Source organism: Dermacentor andersoni, chromosome 4 (assembly GCF_023375885.2).
Source record: "Dermacentor andersoni chromosome 4, qqDerAnde1_hic_scaffold, whole genome shotgun sequence".
NCBI classification, from domain to species: Eukaryota; Metazoa; Arthropoda; class Arachnida; order Ixodida; family Ixodidae; genus Dermacentor; species Dermacentor andersoni.
Window position 1 is genome coordinate 114635565 of NC_092817.1, and position 20749 is coordinate 114656313.

At 48.3% G+C, this 20749-nt stretch overlaps 1 protein-coding gene across 3 annotated transcripts; it reads left to right on the forward strand.

The window, feature by feature from the left end:
• The first annotated feature begins 2652 nt into the window (after positions 1-2652).
• On the forward strand, positions 2653-5942 carry LOC126537509 (uncharacterized). 3 transcript variants are annotated; one of them, XM_055074407.2, is made up of 5 exons: positions 2653-3489; positions 4229-4329; positions 4464-4582; positions 5504-5658; positions 5817-5942. In XM_055074407.2, the coding sequence occupies exons 1-5, from the start codon at positions 2930-2932 to the stop codon at positions 5860-5862; spliced, it is 981 nt and encodes a 326-aa protein (XP_054930382.1). In that variant the 5' UTR covers positions 2653-2929; the 3' UTR covers positions 5863-5942. The 3 variants fall into 3 exon arrangements, with proteins under 3 accessions (XP_054930382.1, XP_050040545.2, XP_050040546.2); XM_050184588.3 differs by having other exon boundaries at positions 2654-3489; positions 5504-5649; XM_050184589.3 differs by having other exon boundaries at positions 2662-3489; positions 5504-5649; positions 5755-5942.
• Positions 5943-20749: the final 14807 nt, after the last annotated feature.

A 20749-nucleotide genomic window follows, 5' to 3' on the forward strand; every position in this document is an offset into this window, starting at 1 on the left:
GCGGCGTGTCCCAGCTTGAGCCTGTGCTCTCGCAGCGACGTGCTACAGGTGCCCCTAACTGTATTTTTCGCCCTTGGCGCGGGACCCCTTTGGTTCCCCGTCGTCCCAGGACCGGACGTTCGTGCAGTGTTGGGTGCCGTTGGAGACAATAAACGGTTTCCGGCAACTTAGGGCAATACTGTGTTCTTGCGTGCGTCGCTCGGCAGCCCCTTGTGGCCTGAGCTCGCACGCAGCGGCGCTAGAGGCTGACGGCTGACGCGGCCCTGTGGCTCGCTAAGCTCGAAACCGCGGTGGTCGGATACTCCTGTGAGACCCCGCAGACCCCACAAGATGTAAGATACTACAGCAATTAGTGTATTGCAGACATTTCAGCGCTTACCTTGCTACTGACGTTCAAGTCCGGAGTTAAGCTAGACAGAATGATAAAGAGAGGTGGGCGGGGAGGAGGCGGAGAACGGGTAGCACCGACGCGGTCGCGAAACGAGTGAATAACAGCCTTGCCCCTCTTCGCTTGCAGTTCCCAGACAAGAAGGGGTGGGATAGGGATAAGGTGGCGTGAGAAGGAAAGGAAACGCTACTTCTACGGACACGACATCAGTTGCGGGCAAATGGGATAAAGTCATATATATTTCTGGAAAATAAACACCATGCAAATGTGTCGAGCAGACAACTTACGTAGGGCGTGCAGAAGCAGAGCCGCATTAAAGCACTACGGAAGCGATCACACGTCAAATCAACACTTCTGTGCCTCCCAGCCCCGGCGGCCACATTTTGACGGGGACGAAATAAAAAGGCCGGTGCACTTAGATTTAGGGACACGTTGAAGAACGCTACGCGGTGTTAAAATTGATCCGGAGGCCGCCACTACAGTGAGCCTCAAGACCCGATTGTAGTTTCGGCACGCACAGCCCCATAATTAAATTAAAGTTTAATACTTCTGTAACGATGCGATGTGCCGCGTAAGGGACTTAATATGCTCGAGACCCTGTCAGAGGTTATGAAGTATGGCGCACAACAACGCCTGAAGCAAACGCCTGCACACGTGTGTTACTGTGTATACGCAGACAAACAGCTGTGGTACACGCAAGGTAACTTGCCACTCTTCTGTTGGACTAAACGTTGAAGAAAGTAAACATTGGCCGTCGACATCACCGCTAATTATTAATTGTCTTCAATCCAAGCAGCCAACACAGAAAGCTTCGCTTACATCGATTCCCACGGTGCGTGGGATCCACATAAATTTTGTGCTGTTGTTGTTTTTGACACTCTGTTAAATCCTGAAGGCAACACCTCCACGAAAGTGGGTGGAGTAACCGCTTCCTCATTGTCCTTGTCGTGAAAACAGTTTTTGTTGACCTAAATACAACGATGAAGATGTTAAAGATGCGGGCGACTAACACCAGCGCGGAGGACTCGTTTTTCGGACCTCGTCTTGTTATTCACGAACTGCTGCATATATATATATATATATATATATATATATATATATATAGAGAGAGAGAGAGAGAGAGAGTCAGCCCTTCTGCGCGTCCATGTGACGAGCATGTGGGTGGCGGGAAATAGCGCACGAATCGACAAGATTGCCTAACAGCTAGGCAGACTAGTTTATGCACTACCGGAGACGAAACAAAAAGCGCGATTGGAAGGAGAGCAAAACGCTTGGTCGCGAGCTATCCCGAACTATCCTGACGACATTCATGGGCAATAAATGCCAGAAAATGAATTAATATATTTATTAGGAGGGCTGAAACTTGGGACTGTAAGGGGAATGGGAAAATTATAGAATGTACTTTACATCTTCCAAAGAATAATACCAAAAACAATGGTATGTGAGTGAGGGTTTGAAAGACAAACGCGAGCTTATACATATCGGTGTTGGGGTGTGGTATCAAGTAAACACCTGCGAGAGATAGTTAAAGAAAAAGATAAATAGGAAGAACTTTGGCAAAAACAAAACTTAGTTCGTGCTTTCCCGTGATATTAAAATGCAAATAGATAAATAAAATACCCTAATAAAAAAGATTGAAAGCGTCGCCATATCATTCGCCAAACTAAAATTAAGCACACGGAGTTAAATCATGCGAAATTTCATGTCACTTGGTGCGTATAATCATTCGTTCGGTGCAAGGTGTTTTCATGCAGCTTGCGCAATATAATTGGTTTAATATGGTGTACTGCACCCAGTGGCGTAGCCAGGAGGTGGCTACGGCACTGCGGCAATTTACAAAGTAATTAACGAATAGAATTGCGCTATAGGTGTTTATTACTTTTCTTTCGATGCTATTTGAATGGGGTACTATGGCGCGGGAAAGGCGAGTGCACAAAAAACGAAAAACAGGCGCAGGAGCCGCCACTTTGGCGTCTCTAACCAACTTGTTCGAGCCCCTGTGAAATTGTGGTTTAGCGCATCACGTGCATTTTCGTTCGCGTTTGCCCCACGAAAAGTGCGAGGCCACGCGCCGCTGCAAGAGAGCCAGTTCGCGAACCACGATGAAGACACAGCCAGGAAACCAGCCGCGATAATCTCGCAAATTTCCTCTGGTGCATTATCACTTCCTGCTAAAAAACATGACCAAGCCGAACGCATTTGTAGCGTGGTTTCCCGCCGCTCATACTTTCTTCGATTTGATAAGAGGTGGGGGGGGGGGCATGCTCTTCCAGAATATCGGGCCAAGCAAAAAAAATCCTTGACACAAGTTTTTCGGTTTTCTGCGGCTCGAGGGCGAGAAGAAAATAGTAGAAGACAAGAACGAGAACGCGTCCACGTTGGAGATGAAACGCCATACGTCGGCGTTCTGGAGTCGCACGCTTTCCGAGCACGCCATAAAACGAGTCACCGCACAGCAAACGGCAGCTACTGAACAGTCGCAGATCCACTGAAGTTGCGCTCGCTGCGACGCACTTCGCAAACGCCGCTTGTGCCTCGAGGATGGCGGCGTCGGGCCGTGCCGCTGGCTCCGCTGGCCTCGACGCCGGTCTCTCCAGAGACGACGACGGCCGGATGAGCGCTTACAACGGCTACGCCACGCTACGGAGGGACGATTGCGAGCTGTCGGCGAGCAGCAGCAGCAGCAGCGGCGGGGACGACGACTGCAGCAGCAGCGGCGACAGCAGCAGTAGCAGCAGTTCTAGCAGTGACAGCGGAAACAGCGACGTGGCGCAGGCCGGCGCGTCCCAGTCGGAGGACATCGACATCGAAGATGTGCCGACTGCCTCCAGCGTCGCAGCCGTTGCCGCCTTCATGGCGAGCGAGCCACAGATGGGAATCTGGATCCAGGCGACAGTCGAACGACCGGGGGACCTTCCCAGTGACCACCCGGACGAAGTTCACGACTGGAGTGGTTGGCCCAAGTTTGCTCCCAAGACGAACGCGGACCAACAGCGTGCGATCGTGCCGTGCCTGCCGGCCAAGGTTCCTCACGTAGCGCTCGTCAACCAGCACGAGTTCCTGCTGCCCAAGATGGAACTGCTGGTCCACACACAGGGCAGGCGAGTGTTCTTTCATCTTTCTTTATTTTATTTTTTGATTTTTCCGGAGCCTGCTGCTCGAGTGGGACAGTTGTTGGCGCGTGCTTGCCTGGATCGTATGCGCGCGCCATTTACGTTCGATAGCACTGACATACCAGAGAGCAGCGCTTGAATGGAAAGCACGCTGTGCGCGTTCTTATTTTTGGTGCACGCGTGGACGCTACTTTCCTTTGCGGAGATTGTGTATAGTTTAAGCATCGTCGCGCTTCCCGAGATCTTTATTTTTGCGATTCCAACTGCACGAGCACTCGACGTGTGTTCGCGCCGTGGTGCGGCGCCGATCTCGTAACGGTTCTTTCAGAAACCGTTGCAATATCGCACTCCAGGACAGCGTTTTGGCTTCCGTTGTTGACATGAACGTTCCGAGCACGCATTACTGTTCCTGTCGAGAAGCTGCATGTATTCAAATGCCTCAGAGTGGTGTATATGCTGGGCTTAATGAAGGGAACAGTATACTCGTCTAGCCAGCTATTTATCATTCGGATGATAATCACTTTCGTTTTGCGAATGTCTCTCTGCTTTGAACCGTTTCAGCAGTCTTTATAGCTTTTTGAGTGCTCAATGTCCTGAACATGGTCTACATATATCCACCACGTGTTTTAGCTGCTCCTTTTGAAACGGGCGTGCCTAAATATCTCCATCGCGTGACCACTGTGTTATTCAAGAATGATCGTGCCGCGTCGTTCTATTTCGCATGCAGGTTGATGCAGCCAGCGCCTTCGTTCCGCTGTACCAACTTGGTGGACGACCTGCAGTACACGGCTTGGCTCACCTTCACTAATTCCGTTGGGGGCGAATGCGGTCAGTGTGAACGAGGCCCTACCGGTGTCGGCCTTATCCCCGCCTCCTAAAAGAGGCGTCTTTCTTTACGTTTCTGTCCTCGTGTGTGGTGAAGTGAATTTAAGCCCAAAATTGGTATCCTTGGGCTGGTGCAGTTGGTCAATACTCCCACCCGGATTCACCGCATCCCGGTTCTTCGTGGAACGGCCGGGTGCTGTCGTTTTCTCGGTTAAAGCTCTTCTCCTACGACGGCTTCACCTCGAAACTGCCTCCGGTAAGAGTTTGTTCGCCGGTTCCCCAGTTTAGTCGCGCTTGCGAGTTAGGTCGCCGTTCATAAGTTGCACTAAACTTTGCAGGTTTGAACGTGCGCACACTTTGCGTTAAAACCCCTGGCAGAAGTGTGGTCAATTGCAGCATGCGCCCGTTCAAATCTGATCTAGCGATATTTGGGGAAGTCATCAACAAACCGTGACGGCGCGGATGGTACAAGTTGTTAGGTGCCGTGCTTTCCTATCTCGTGTCTTGGTGCGTGCCTGCGATGGCTTCCCCAAGTCGATTTCTTGTGAGCAACGTGGTCTTAAAGATATACTCTTCGCCACCTGTTTTCTTCCTTGTCATTGTGGTTTCTTGTTGAAACAAAAGTAGCATAAATGACCGTATACCCTGAGGAGACCGAAACACAATTAGGTCATTTTGGCTGTCGTGACGCATGAATCAACGGTCGCCGAGATGTGTCAATTAGGTTGAACTGTGTATGGAACTGTGTATGCCTGATCAAAATTGAATCACTCTAAGGTAACATTGTGACGCCAGATGCCTTACTTTAAAGTCTGCCTTCATAGGATAGCTAGTGCACGAGGTGCCATGCCAGTTCTATATTCAACTGATTCGCGCAGTGCTTTGCGCCATTCATGCTGCTGCGCACTACGATTGTTATCAATTCCCTTCAATGCACTTTAGCCTTGTGATAATGAAGTTGAATACCTTCCTTATAAACCGACAGTTCATTCAGGGCAAGTGGGCTGCAGTCGCACCCTACAGCACTGGTGCTTCACGCGGGCTCGATTTTGATTTTTGTAAATATGTAAAGTATATGAATAAAAGAAATGATTAAGCATGCATTCTATTGACTAGTCGATGATTTAAGACATTCCCCTCTTCAAAGCTCAGCACCGGAAACTCTTCCGTCTTGCAGGTCACTCTGAAGTGTAACAACAGTTACCGCATCCAAGTGAACGTTGGAATCGTGGACAACAGCGGACACATCTTGAGCAGGTCGGTCGTCCGCCGCTTTGTCGGTGCCCACTTCATTGCCGTCACCCAGTTCAGCAAAAAAGCTAGGTGGGTGTTGTACGTATTTTGCGTGCCGGCTATTTACTTTCCTTTCCAAATCGGTACACTTAACATTTCACTGTCATCTTCTTTCTCTTTCTTTTCATTCTACAGCTGAGGGAACCACGGCCAGAGCTTCATCTTCATGTTCTTTCTTTTTTTGTTTCTTTGCCTAGTCTCGCCCATCCAAGCAACAAGGAATTCAAGACTAAGGCACGCTAATTTAATATTATATACACTGCACTGTTTTCCCGACTTTCATTGTTTCTGTGATAAAAGTAATAAAGACACATTTGCCGGTACGAAGAGGTCCTTTTTTTTTTTCTTTGTTTAATAACATTTTACACTACAAACAATGCACTGGTGGTGGTTCTACTGAGGAATACGAAAATAGACTTGCTGCACACATGATGATGCCAGGCCAATAATTGCCGCACTGAAAAGAAAACGTAAATTTGAAGCGCTCTTCGCAGATAAATAAGAGCAGCCTAGTTCCCTTACATACTTCATAGAAAGCCCATTATGCACAGAATGTAACCTGAAGGTGCTGTTCCCACGAGAACTAAATTCGAATTCCCAGCATGCACATCATGATGGCCATCCAACAGTCGTACACTGACCGCGTCCTCTGGAAATGCAAAGTGAGCATGCGATAGAATGGACCACAGTTTCATACATTTACTAGAGGGAACTGTGGCGCTAGTGTTTAAGGGATCTGCAAGCGGGGCAGTTCAGCCAGCATGTGAATGATGGCGAAGTGCATGAATTTGCCTAAACTTCGTCTTTGTGGCTTTGCAAAGTGGTCGTTTTGAGAAGGCACTGCATCGTATATATGACTACATAAACATTAAAATTGTTGGACGGCAAGATGCAAACGCAGGACCTCTAACACATAAGCCCAATGATAGCATTACTCCATGGACGCATGGACGAGCGGAACCACTGCAGTTAGTAGCGGAGATGTGTGCTTGCGGAGTTTTATTACCTTCTGCATTAAAAAAGTATAAATTGCTTTGAAATTTAGGAGAATTCAGGCCCAGGTAAAACGAAAGAAACGAAGCCATAAGAATGTCTGAAGCCGCAAGCTCATGACTGTGGCAATGACTTGTACCGCATAGAATAAGCCTGGAAGTTGCTGCTCTACTACTGCACTAGCCTGTTTGTATGTGAGATTAAACCCGATATTACTTCCTTCTGGCGCCCTCTCCATCCTCACCATGTACATCTGTCACGGCTTGTCGACCCGTTCGCCGTCGGCGCGAAGTCGTCGATGGGGTATACACGCCGGTTGGTCGTTCCGTACTCAAGCGAACACAGTGAAAGAGTCAGAGTCGGGAGATACAGAGAAAAAAATATTTCTAGACTGACAACGACACACAATTTAAACGAAACACAAGAAAAAACAACACTAACACACATTCACTTAATCTAGATTAGTGATGAAGACGAAAGCAATACAATGAACAGTTAACAGTGGATATAGAAATTAACACTACGCAAAACACACTAAACGGCGGTCAACTAAACAGAGTTAAAAAGAAAACAAATGATGGCACACGCATGGCCGCGCAGCAGCAGCAGCATGCAAGTCCATCAATCGTTGAGTAGACGGCAGAGCTTTCCCGCAGAACACTAGTAAGCCGATCTCGTTGAGGTGGATGCGATTGCTGGGCTAGGTTTCCTGGGAGTCTAGGTCTGACGTATTCCCTCTAGCAGGTGGAGCTAACTTGAGGGAACTACCGTGAGCTTCGTTGCAGACGTTGGTTTGTCGTCTCTTACGTCAACCAGTAACTCGCAGTTCAGACGCGGCTAGGCGGCCCAGGCGATACTGGACGGCACTAGCTCCTCGACGCTTCTCAGCAGATTGTAGGCTCAGCTTCTACATTGCTTAGCGCGGTCTGAAACCTGCGTTTAAATAACTTCTCCTTTCCCTAGTTCCCTGTGTTGGGTAATGGCAGATATTAGTGACGATCCAATCAAGTTCACCCAATTGTATCCCGGCTCCTCCCAAGGTCTTGGTCGCGCCCCTTTTAATTAGGGGCGAGGGAACGTGTGATTCCCGCCTGCTGTAGAGGTCGCGCACTTGTATTGCACCACACACGCCCACCCTTGAATCCGTGGCGGGCCTCTATTGTTCGTTCACAAACACAGGAAAACGACGGCCGTTGGCCATACGGCGCTGTCGGCACACATACACTGTCAGCAATTCGTGGAGACAGGATTGCACAGAGACACCACATATTTGGGAGTATTCGCACCCCCGCCTTCTTAACCCCTTACCGCATAGCTTCTCAATGCACGCGCGGGGCAGATAATACAAAGGGGTTTCTACAAAAAGCCGTCGGGGCGTCACGGTCGCGCCGACGACAAAAATACAGTGATCTCTAAACCTGCCTTTGACTTCTTTCGGCCGCTTGCCCTAAAACCCCTGCATCTACGCGCCACCGCCGCTTTCTTAAGTAGCGACAACCTTTGTTGTGCGCCGCCTTTTCCCCTCACACCAAATCCGGTTCCGGTATTTCCGGTTCCGGCATTTCCGGTTTAAAAATGTCCGGTTCCGGCGTTTCCGCTTCCTGGAGTTGCGCTGCGGGAATTTCCGCTTTGACTGCTGTTAGACGATGGTGAGACGCCCGCGCGTGCTTAGCAGGGCTGTGGCAGTCACCATAAGAAGAATGCAAAGGGGACAAGCTGTTGTATTCCGCTGAAGTAGTAGTTCGCGGTCGCTGTTGTCCAAATGCACGATAAATGGCAGTGGTCTCCAAGCGCCCAGGCACTACATTCCACTGTACGTTGTCGCTCGTGCCACAACCCGTCGCAGGTTGACGCGAAGCAGCGAACACGAGCAGATCGCTGGTTACAGTAGGCGGTGGTTCTTGGATGGAATCGCATTCGCAGCTTCAACCGCAGCTCGTGCAATTAAAGCCTCTCCAGCGGCGCGAAAGTAAACAACGCTAAAAAACGAAGCGTCACTTCCACTCGGAACAGGAAGCTGCAGCTACGTAAGTTCCGCTTGACGCCGGAAGCTAAGGGGGTGAGTGGGAGAGGAGCATGGAGGAGGAGGGCAGGTTGGCGGTACTTAACCTGGTCGGCGGAAACGTGTATGGAGGGGCTTTAGCTTGCCCAAGTGGCTGGCAATATCCGTCTTGCTCGCCGGTCCCTATTTCCACGACCTTTTGGCGCCCGTTGATCGGTGATGCTTCGCCGAATCGAATAATGCCGCACCGGGACAACATCATAAGCAGCAGTGGGGATAAAGGGCACCCCTGGCTCAGTTGCTCCTCATCCCTTTCCGGATGCGCATAAGTGAGCGCCATCTGGTGGTGCTGCAAGAAACCTAGCGGCGCACGCGGCGCGCGCCTCCCGCTGCGATTGGTTGAGTTTTCGCCCACAGACACGACAAATGCATTGAGGGGTAGAAGTATATACAGCTTTGCTGTAAAGAAAGCTCGTTGAACCGAACAGCATGCAAATAAGCACTGGGGCAGACACGAAAGCATTTTTCACGCGCAAGAAATGTTAACTGGGACAATGTGCAAGAATCTCGCCATCGTATCGCAAAACGTTGGAAACCTTAAAACCGAGTGGTATAGAGAACACAGCTTTCTACACGTTAACCCTGTTGCTCCACATCTATACCACATCGGACATATAATTAAGGGAATTTGAATTTAGCTTGTCCTATTAGCACGGTGTGAAAAAAAAAAACAGCGAATCTTCTTTCTTAAAGCATTAAAAGACACGGCGTAAATTGTGAGTATTGAAACCAATGTTGATGGTAGTTTAAAAAAAAGATGCAAGTATTTTACGTGCTTGTGTGGAACGGGTCTCTTAATACGGCTTCCTTGAACAGGGCTGAAATATTCATTTTAACCTTTGGTAATCCCAGCATCATAAATACATTTGCGGGTTATCTTAAGACCAACAAGAAAACAGCAATGCTTCTCATCCTAGGCTTAAGAGCATTTTCTGGCGCATCAAATGACACACTGCCGTATATAGCGCTGTGATGAGAGCGAAGTACAGAAATTGGGCCGTCAGCTATCGCAGCTGTTTCTGCAAACCTCACTGTCACACTCCCTTTGCCCATGACCTGGCGCAACGTGGCGCTGTAAGGCTTGTACATTGTTGATCCAATCAGCAGTCTGCAAAATCGATGCGAATGATACTGCGATTGTAGGAAATTTTCGTCGGACAGTTCGGAATTTCTTTCAATACTGAAAGAAAAAAAATTCACGACGATTACGATACTCCCCATCGCGAAATTTGAGCGCAGCTGTATAGGTGTTTTCATTTCGCGATATATTGACTGGCGCTGACAATGTCTCGTGCGGCACGTTGCAAACGGACCGAAGTGTGGCGCGACTGCATCGCCAATCGGGAGATCGCGAGAGGCAGCGCGTAGGTGACGCGTGGACGCGATTCACAGCAGCCGCCGCAGACAGACCTCCGCTCATGCAGCGCTTGGTTTCCATATATATGGTATCGGTGAACGTGCTCGCCACGTGCCATCGGTGAAGAGATTAAGGGCGGTAAAGGGGGCGCTACCCTGGGGCCATCTCGTAGCGGTCGTCGCCGCAGAGCGCGTCTTGCGCGGCACTACGCTTTTCTTCTCACCCTTTCGCCATACCCTCCTCCGCCGCTTTCTACCTCATGGTTTCGCTGCGCCCTCCTCCCCCGCTTTCCGCCTCGCGCTCTCTTCGCTATCGCAGTCTTGTATCCACGCTCCGCGATCGGTCTTTCATTCTTCGCTGTGCTCGCTCGGTTGCGAGTACGCCGAGGCACGATGTCGACGCAGGAACGGGCGCATAAGAGCTTAGCCCTGAAAAATAGGCGCATACTTTACTTTTTGTGCCCTCTTTTTTTTATTTGTCATCCACTTGCAAGCAAGAGCAACAAATTGGTGAACACACCTCCAGCACTAAACGCGAGAGTAAACAGTACACATGAAGGCACGGCCGTCTCGGCTCGCACCTTTGCATCCGCCACAGATGTCTTCATGGAGAGCGGGTTGGGGCCCTGCCTCGCGACAGCCATGGGCAGACTAGAAGAGAAGCGCGGTCACCTGCCCCCATTCAGACAGACGCAAACGCATGCGCGCTTGAGCATATTTACCACGCGCTGGCCTCCCCCTTTCCTTGATCGCGCGGGAAGATGATGCGCATCAAGCCCCTAACCCTCTCGTCACACCCTCGCACGCTTCCCTACGCACCCACAGCATACAGCGCGCGATATAGGGTCTTATCGCACTTGAACTTCGTACGGGACATGACGGTGAGAGGGTCTTGCTGCTGCGCTGCGGGGCCGCTCTCTGTCTCGCGGTTAGAGGTGCGTAAACGGCAACATGTCATTCCACCTGGGCCCAAAGCGGCAGTTAAGTTTCGTTATGTCGAGCTTTAACTGTACTGCTGTTCTATTCTCTGTCCAAGTGGACACCCTCAAAATCCTTCACATCATGACAAGCTGGTGCAAAAAGTAGAGCTGCGATTGAAGGGCTGGATGTCGTCTAAGCCATATAGTTTCCTAGAAGTACTGCAGGGAACTTTGGCGCTGGGATCGTTCAGCCACCACTGGAATGATAGGTAGTACGCGGATTGGTCTGATCTTCGTGCTGGTGGATTCGGACGTTCTTGTAGCGTCGTTGATTACGCTTTACCTGGACCTAAATTCTCCTAAATTTCAAAGCAATTTGTACTTTAACGCAGAGGTAATGAGACTCCACAGGCATGCATAATCGCTGCTAATTGCAGTGGTTCGCTTGTCCGTGCGTACGTGGCACAATCATATCAATATTGGGCTTCTGGGCTAGAGGTCCTGTGCTTGAATCCTGCCGTCAGCCAATTTTTGTGTTTAATTATTTATAATGTAGTGCCTCGTAAGACGATCACTTTGCTTAGTCACAAAGACTAAGTTTAGGCAAATTCATGTCCGGTAGACAGGGCCACAGTTCTCTCTAGTAAATTGTCTATGGTTCAAGCCATCACATCTGCACTAAGCTTTTCCAGAGGGCGCTATCGCTATGCACCTGTTGAATGGCGTCCATGACGTGCACGTTGGGAATTCTAACTTTGTTCTCGTGGGAACTACATCTCCAGGTTGCATGCTGTGCACAATGCACTTTCTGTGAGCTGTTTCAATGCTGTTCATATTTATGAGCTGGGAGCGCTTCCATTTTTCTTTCGTTCTTTTTAGGGCGGGAAATGGCCTGCGGCATGACCATGTGTGCAGCAGGTCTATTTTTCTATTCCTCAGTAGCCACACCACAATTACATTGTTTGTCTTTGTTGTACTGTAGAATGTTATTGAACAAGTAAAAAGGAGAAAAGACCTTTATGTAGCGACAAATATGTTTTTATTACTGTTATCACAGAAACAATGGAAGTCGTGAAAAAGTATTTGACATTACATTATCGTGCCTTAGTCTTCAACCCCTTGTTGCTTGGACGCGAGAGACTAGAAGCAAAAAAAAAATGAAAATAAAGCTCTGATTGTGGTTTCATCAGCTGTAGAAGGAAAAGAGAGAATGAAAGAAGAGGAGAGTGAAATGTTAAGTGCACCGATTTGGAAAGGGAAGATAACAGCCCGCGTGGAAAGCACAATACCCACCTAGATTTTTTGCTGTACTGGGTGACGGCGACAAAGTAGGCACCGAAAAACTGTCGGACGACCGACGTGCTCAGGATGTGTCCGCTGTCTTCCACGATTCCAACGTTCACTTGGATACGGTAACTATTGTTACACGTTAGAGTGATCTGCAAGACATACAAAAGAGGGCGGTTTCTGTATTGAGTGTTCAGTTTGGAGTGGGGAAGGTGTGAAATCGCGGTTTATTAAGTAGAATGCATGCATGCCTTTTTCTTTTTATTCGTATGATATTGTACATATGTACAAAAATCAAAATCCAGCCCGCGTGAAGCACCAATGCTGTAGTGTGCAACTGGGAAGCCCACTTACCCTGAATGAACTGTCCACTTATAATGAAGGTATTCAAATCCATTATCACAAGGCTGAACTGCATTGATGGAAGTTATAACAATCGCAAAGCACAGCAGCATGACTGGCACAAAGCACTTCGTTATTTAGTTCAAGACAAAACTGGCCTGGCACCTCCTGCACTAGCTATCCTATGAAGGCAAATCTTAAAATAAGGCTTTGGGTGTCACAGTGTTGGCTGAGAGTGGCTGAATTTCGGTCACCCATCCACAGTTCAACCTAATTGACAATTCTCGGCGTCCGTTGATCGACGAGTTGTAACAGCGAAAATTACCAAAATAAGTGTTTCAGTCTCCTTGGGGTACATGGTCATTTGTGCTATCTTTCGGTGTGACGAGAAACCACAATGACCAGAAAGAAAACAGGTATCGACGAGTATCGTGGTAGGACTGCGTGTTGCGAGCTGGGCTCGGAAGAATGTGGCTTGTGAAAGCCATTGCAGGCACGCATCAAGACACGAGACAGGACAGCACGGCAAGCACTTCTAGCACCCGCGCTGTCATAAATTCCTGATATGCTTCCCCAAGTGACGCTGGGCCAGCTTTGAACAAGCGCACACTGCAAACTTGACAGTCCTGCCCTGCGTCTTAGTGCAACGTGTGCGCTCGTTCAAAGCTCTGAAGTAAAAAGGTCCAGGGTTTTAAATATGCCTGGTAGCGAAGCTTCGATAGGAGCAGATACGTTCAAAACATGGCGGTTCACCGGCGATTCATAGGATCACGGGAAAAAATTTCAGAGTACCGCATTCGTTTTCTTCGCGCCGCCGACGCGTTCATTGGTCCAACCGTACCACGTGACTTTGGGGCGCCATATACCTTCCAAGCGCCGGGCAGGCCGGCTGAGTTAGAGCGCAGGCAGCGCAGGTTCCCTACGTTTTTTGTGTTTCGATTGTCGCGCTCGCATTTGACTGCAAGGAAATCATGCCTGGCTGCTGCGCCTTCGGATGCAGCAACAGAACAGAGTCTGGAAAGACTTTTTCCCTAGATTCCGACCGGGCGAAATGACCGAGAGCGTCGTTCTGCGTGGTTACACAGAATCGGCCGGGAGAACTTCAAGCCTACAAAAAACTCGCGCGTGTGCGAGGTATAGGTACATCGTGCTTGTGCTTTTCGGCACTGTTTTAGAAGATATTTAAGCGAAGTGCACACGGTGTCAGCGATGCTACGTCTACAAACACGTGGGTAATAAGCTCGCGAGACGACCGCAACGACGGCACGCGTGTCCAAAGAAGCCGCTTTATCTTGTGCGTCCACAAACCTGCTGACTTGGACAGCGAAATGGATCATCTGCACGTTGTTATGGAACTGATAGAATCTGAGAGCGAAGGCGAGCAACTCGATGCAGTGTACGCGTTTGTTGCTCAAGCTCAACACACGTGGTTATTCCGTGCTCGTGGCACGCGAAGGCACACTTGTCGCGCGAGAATCCCGCGTCCTCACGTGCACCAGCTGGGTACTCCCATGATTTCTCCGCGCACGTGAGCGCGCTCTCGCCTCGAGTCACTCGACCCATATGGCGATTGTTCTTCGCAGATCGTGACAATCGCAGTCAATAAAAACATGGTCAATGCGAGGCCCATGATACTTTCTTTTTTCCACTTATCCTTTGCTCATTTATACATCGCATTTCGAGCTTGAAACCAATGGCCAGGTGATATCCACAACACATGCTTTAAATTTTGAGCTTGTAAGCCGAGCACATGCAATGAACTGAAGTCAGCATACATATTATGTTTTATGTTGAAATGCTACGGTGCATACCCAAATAATGTTGTGCTTAATGCATAACAAGAAATACAAAACAACAGAACACCCAGTAACTTTAGTTTGACTCTGTCACTATGCATGTTACATAAACCGCTTAAAAGCACAAGAATTTTATACATCGCCTATGTAACTTAGAAAAAAAAAAAGTACTGCGTCACCAGCGGGAGTTCCTGCTTTTTTTTTTTTTACACAGGCAGCAAATCTTGGCGGTCTAAGAAAACAGTCATAAATAAGTTGAGAAGAGTAGCCGCTCATGCACGCACTAGGCAGCCGCATTCATAAATCGCAATGTCGCAAACTCTCGCTCATTATTAGCGTACAGAAGTACACATACGTAGCTGTATTCACACAAATGTCTCATATTGGCCTTCCACAAGATTTAGTGCACAAAATGGTCATCGAAGTTGATTTTTACGCCTGCTGTGCACAGATCATCTTACGCGATCACGGCCAAACGCCGGTGCGCACAGGGAATTGCAGTCGCAGTGTCTCGTGCGTATACGGCGGAGGACGAAGTCGCCCGGCAGAATCGAGAACGCGCGGTATCCGTTTACAAACTAAATGAAATGTATCCGATTTAGCTTGTGAAATTACACAATGAACGTACGTGCCTGTGACAGTGTCAGTTGTTAGATTCGTCCTTGGAAACATTCAATAGAACGGTCCACGATGTTCATGCCAAAAAGCACAAGCTTGCCTCATTCCGGCTCGAAGTGACGAAATGTTTCCTTCGTAGCCCGCTCCGCGGAAGGGGGAAACAAACGCGTGCACAAGCTCCCGATAGCAGCGCTAAGCTGCTGCCCACAATCGTAGCACAGTTCCAGCAGTAAACACGATAGGCGTGCAAAACAACCACCTGCTGCATTACTTCGCACAAAATAACATTTTATTTTCGTTCTTAGCAACCATTATCTCCGGGCACAAAGTAGTTGTACTTCAGTAAACACTCAATCCGATGTGTCACCGAATATAAAGCTCTTCCAACACGGCGGCCTTCCCGCGACGCAGTCGGCTTGGAAGGTATATATGGCGGTGGCCGCTCAGTGTTGCCAGTCAAATCGTACTCTGAAATTTTTTCCAGTGACTCTAGTTCCATCTTGCGACCTCGCACAAGGTGCCGAGAACTTCTGCACCGTGTATCGGCACCACTTGCACCTTTTCGTTTCCGGTGCCATGCACCTTTTCTGAATCGAACACACCTTCTGCTTCATCGGTCACTCAGTACATGGGGTTCAATGGTCTGGGTGGGGGAATCTTCGTGACTTATGTTCAAACCGCAATTGCATATTATGGGGAGACGTGGGTATCAAAACCAATTTTGTTAATTTTAGCGTGAACTGGGTCATATTTAACAGTATCAGTATTTTTTTTCTGCTGATTGCAAATATCTAATTAGGTTTTGTATATCGGCATTAGAACAAATGATGCAAGGTTTTTAATATAGAAATTTAGTCAATATTTTACGAGAGTTTTCAAAAGCTTAACTTTGTCAAAACCGAAAACAACGTATACGGCCAGAACGCCAGAGAGTAGCTCTAGCCGGTGATCGTATCTTTGTTGTTCTCAGTTCACTTATAATGAAAAAAACCACTGATGTAAACCTAATTGCAATATTGTTGCTAATGTTCATTTGTATTTAGTGGTAATCAATATTTAGCCGACAACTTTAGAAATAAATAACATCCCTGGCTAGATAGATACATCCCACACGAATATATTGGTACCAAACATTTTGCTGGTACTTAGAAAGAATATTTGAAGAACCCCCCCCCCCCGTAAGGCAGTGTGTGGTGCACCACACACTGCCTTGCGGGGGCGGGGGAGGTTTTCATATGTTTTAAGTACCAGCAAAATGTCTGGTATCAATATATTCATATATTTGTGTCAAATGGATCTAGCTGGTGATGCTCTTTATTTATTTCTAATGTTGTCGGCTAAATTTTAATTACCACTAAATACAAATGAACATTAGCAAAAATATTGCAATTATGTTTACATCAGTTTTTTTGGACATTTCCAATAAAATGAAGCTGAGAAAAACGAATTTGAACATTCAGTTCACAGTAATTTCGAATGGCCTAATAGTATGTAAATATGAATTGCATAACTGTGTAGCCCTGTCTTTCAGCAACAAGTCCATGACATACATTTGGCCATTGTGCAAAAATAACACAGAGATATTGGTTGCAACATCATGCATAGTCATTGAAAGCAATGTCACAAAGCTAGCACCACGAACCTCACATTTCTATTTTAGTTCCTTGTTTGACAGAAGGCACACAAATGGCATCCCTATCCAAATAAAGTTGCAGAGTTCATGGTCACAACAAAATATGTCCTTTTCACAAAGTTTTTGGCTGCAATTAAAAATCTGGATCAAATATCAGTGGTGGGCGCCACATTTCAATGGAGCCGAAATGCAAGAAAGTTCATGTGCTTGTGTTGTAGCCCTTCCCAAGTGGTCAAAATTAATCCAGAATCATATCATGGTTTTGGAACGTAAAATCCCAGAATTCAGATTTAAAAAAAAAAATGTATATCTCTTGCACACTCACACAATTGTGCATTCAACACATCCCGCCTAGACCTATAAAAGCCCAGGACTGCAGGCAGAGTCTGTTGCATGGCTTGTGCCTCTTCGCAAGCTTGTTTGTGAAAGCATTTCTGTTTGTGTGATTTTTGTTGGACATGTGAAGCCTCCGGCGATCCTTTCGCGCATGCCACACGTGAAGCACTCCAGCACAAGCTTGGCACAGCGCCCGTACTCCTCGGTGGGGTCCTTCGAAAGCATCAGCGTTTTCTTGCCGCACGGGACACGGCATAAGTCCTAAAAAGTCTTGCAGCACGGATAAATCCACGATCGCAAATTCTGTTCCGCTGTCGTTGACGTCCTCTTTCGTGTCAACACCCAGCAGCGCAAACTTTAGCTCCGTTGCAGACTGCGACGACATGCGCGGTTTCACCTCATCGGCGATCGCTGCGCGCTTGCTACTTTCTTCGGTCGTGCAGAAAACGGTATCTACCCGGTGTCTGCTAACACGCGAGGCGTGGGTGGACGAAGTGTTAATACTAGAGGTACCCAGTTGCAGCTCGGAACTCGATCCGGCAGAACCTTCAGGCAAACCAGCAACCGCCGACTCCAGGTGCATGCCTATTCGTCTTCTGTGGCGCATTCCACGGCCGCCTTCGCGCCTTGCCGAACGCTTGACGCGTAGTAGTCTTCAGACGACGATCTGCTCCAGCCATTCGGGCGGCGAAAAGACACCTCATCGATCGTTGTCGAGAAGCGCACGGCTGAACAAACGTTCACAGCGGCGCAAGAAAACCACAGAGAAAAACACGCAGCGCACACGGGAGCGACCAACCTGTCGGGCACGCGAGAATCGGCACCCAAACGGCGCCAGACCAATAGGAGCGAGGCGCGCGGGGGGCGTGCGTGCTTTGGCCAATCAGCGGCACCGGCGCATCCCTCAGAAATGACGCGTAGCGTCGGTTCCTCCTCACCTACGCCATTTTGAACCGGCGCAATATACGCACGAAGAAAGCAGCTTCCAAACAAGCTCAAGGTGGCGCCCGCCGCCCACCGCATTTAAAGCCCCTTAAACTTCGCAACGTAGCGGCACTCTCCTCCTCCGTCTTCACTCCTCCTCGTTTCTCCTCTCTTTCATGCTCCCTCCTCGACCGTGGCGCGGGCTAAACTGCTCGAGCGTAGCAACGGCGCCAACATGTGCTCCCCGCCATTCCGTAGACTTTTCTCGAGCAAAAATGGCGCTGATGCAAGGCTCGATGACCCTGGTGACGCTATTAGGCCATTAGCGACGCGGCATAGGCCTCGGCCAGAGCGCACGAGGAGGAGACGGCATTCTTAAAAGCGTGGCACTACTTAATGAAGTTTAAGGGGTTTTAACCGCGTTCGCAAATGACGACGGCGCGAAGTTCGAATATTTTTAGCAATCCTGTTATAATTCCGCGGCCACCCTGGCCCGTATGTTTCTTTAATATTTTCGGATTAAATTTAGGTTCAAGATTTCGCGGAGGGATTCATGAATGTACAAACGTAGCGAAAATACACTTTTTTGAAAATCGACTTTTTTGCGATTTTTTGTCATTTCAAGACACGCGTCTCCCCTTATGCGGGTACATATTAACGAGGTTTGACTGTATACAGTACGGTCTACTCTTGTTATTGGGAACTCCTAATTACTACACCAGATCTAAGTACAGCTCAGTTCTAGTGCGCGACAGATTTAGCAGTAGGATTTCTGTTGAATAGAATCAAGTGCTTCTTTTCCTCTGAAACTAATAAATTATTGACATCCCGTCATAATGAATGAAAACGAGGGTCTTACGGAATGTTTTCGGAATTTGGGAAATATGCACTTCTTTTCTTGCTGTTGCCTTTACCAGCATCTCGTTATCATTGCGATCGGTCATGTAGACCGTTAGCAGAAGATCGTTAATAGAATTGCGTTAATTTGATTTTTCAGTTAGTTTGATCCCGACCGAAGGTTCCAGCCAGCGTCCGTGCCTGTTCGCTGGCCTAGACTCGTTATTTCCATCCTTAAATTGGCCTTCGCTAAATAATTCCAACTTGAGTGGTCAACATGCACGTGCCTGACCTCGAAGGCGGCGCCAATAGCAAGCTCCTTTCGCGGCAGCTTAGGAAGCGGTGAATGACTTGAACACAGATCATCATCCACCAGAAATCCCTATTGTCAGCCTTCCCTAGGATTTTAAAGTAAAAGCAATAGAGCGGAATAAATAGTTACGGTGTTTACTCAATCCGGATCAGCACGCGGTGCAATCGGAATCACTACAAAACCACATGCGATGGCAGCGGTTATCATTCTCACGTATCATGACGACGTTGGTGACGTTCCACTTTGTCTTTGAATGGAAAAGCTCATTCTAAAGGTGTTTGTTATTGTTGCGAAGTCATTTCGTAAGCGTAGAATATCAAACGTAATGGATTGTATGAAAGACGTGTTGTGGTTTGTATCGATTCAGATTGAGTAACACTTAATGATGGACGTTAAGTGTAAATTTCTATACTCTAAAGCTATACTTTGCTGATTTCGTCTTTTTATATTGTCAAAATAGAAGGCATCCTACCCTTTTCTTGCTAAAAAATATTGGGTTCGCATTAGATTTCTACTTTGAACACAGAAAGTGGGTGTGAGTTAGAATTGACCAATACTGATCAATAAATCAGCAGTTATTTGGCTTTTCTTTTTTCTGCATCTTGTTAAATTAAGCTTGCTGGATAACCTGATTTTTTCACTTCCGTAAAGGTCGCATCAACAGAAGTTAACTGTATATGTGGACATGTTGCACGATCTTACTCGTAAACTTCTGTCGGTAAGCTTTTGCAACCGAGAGTACATGGCACATACCACCTAATCAGCATCATGTGTAGGTGCACCACTTTTAAGTGGCTGTTGGAATCTCGGCGCTGACTCCCGTTATTGCAATCGCACCGCTAGCACGAGTTGTTGCAAATGGGTCGCAAGCCCCAAGGGTAGCGTTGGCCTGGCGGCCTGGGGCACAACTGGAAGCATTCGAAGGTCCCGGCAAAGCATGAGTCGACTGGAAACAGAACAACTTGTTTATTCTAGCATCGCAAAAGAGCGGGCGGTCAGGTCGACCGAAGTGGAGAGACGGGAGAGCACGTTACTCAACGGAAAAAATCGGAGCCTCTCCCTTGGCGTCCGGGGGCAGCTGCTCTTATACTCTCGGAGTTGAGGGCAAGAGGAAGGCCTCGTGACGAGACCACGTGACGGCGGGGCACGGACAGGCTGAGAGACACGTTGAGACGAGTGTAGTGACGCATCCGCCAAGCCGGCGCCGGTCAGACCTCCTCGCTTTACACTTGGGGAGCTCCTCTCCCCGGCTGCCGCGCTTTGACAAGCGTGGGCACCAACATGTACACACACGCACACACGAAGACACGTGGCACTGAAACACGCCTGGACGCGCTTGGCGGGGAGGCTTTGCGGCAGCTCCGAACGGGCCAAAATGTCCGCCGCTTTGAACGAAGCCCAGGCGTCCGTTGCATCCGCGCCGGCTATACCGCGCGTCGTAGGCGAAACGTAACATGGCCCTCTTCACCACCGCATGGTAAGCATTTGCCGTGTTTCTTTTCATACTTCAATTTCAGTTCAGTTTGCAACTATTTACTTGGGTCTAACTCGCTAAAGCATGACATGGGCATTAGAATAAAAATCAAAACGTCCCATAGGTTGTGACCAAATCCCTCCCCCCATATCTTGAAACCTTCTTTCCAACATCGGAAGCTGTGCCTCGCCATACTGCAGGTGCTCTGCAAGCGCCAGATGTTTGTCGTGACAAAATGA

What these genes read in the sequence shown, in the direction of transcription:
- LOC126537509 (XM_055074407.2), top strand. Translation starts at nt 2,930, where the DNA reads ATGGCGGCGTCGGGCCGTGCCGCTGGCTCCGCTGGCCTCGACGCCGGT. An exon ending in TTCCGTTGGGGGCGAATGCG is followed by an intron (nt 4,330 to 4,463) that starts GTCAGTGTGAAC and finishes GGGCTGGTGCAG; the next exon opens with TTGGTCAATACTCCCACCCG. An exon ending in AAAAAAGCTAGGTGGGTGTT is followed by an intron (nt 5,659 to 5,816) that starts GTACGTATTTTG and finishes TTCTTTGCCTAG; the next exon opens with TCTCGCCCATCCAAGCAACA.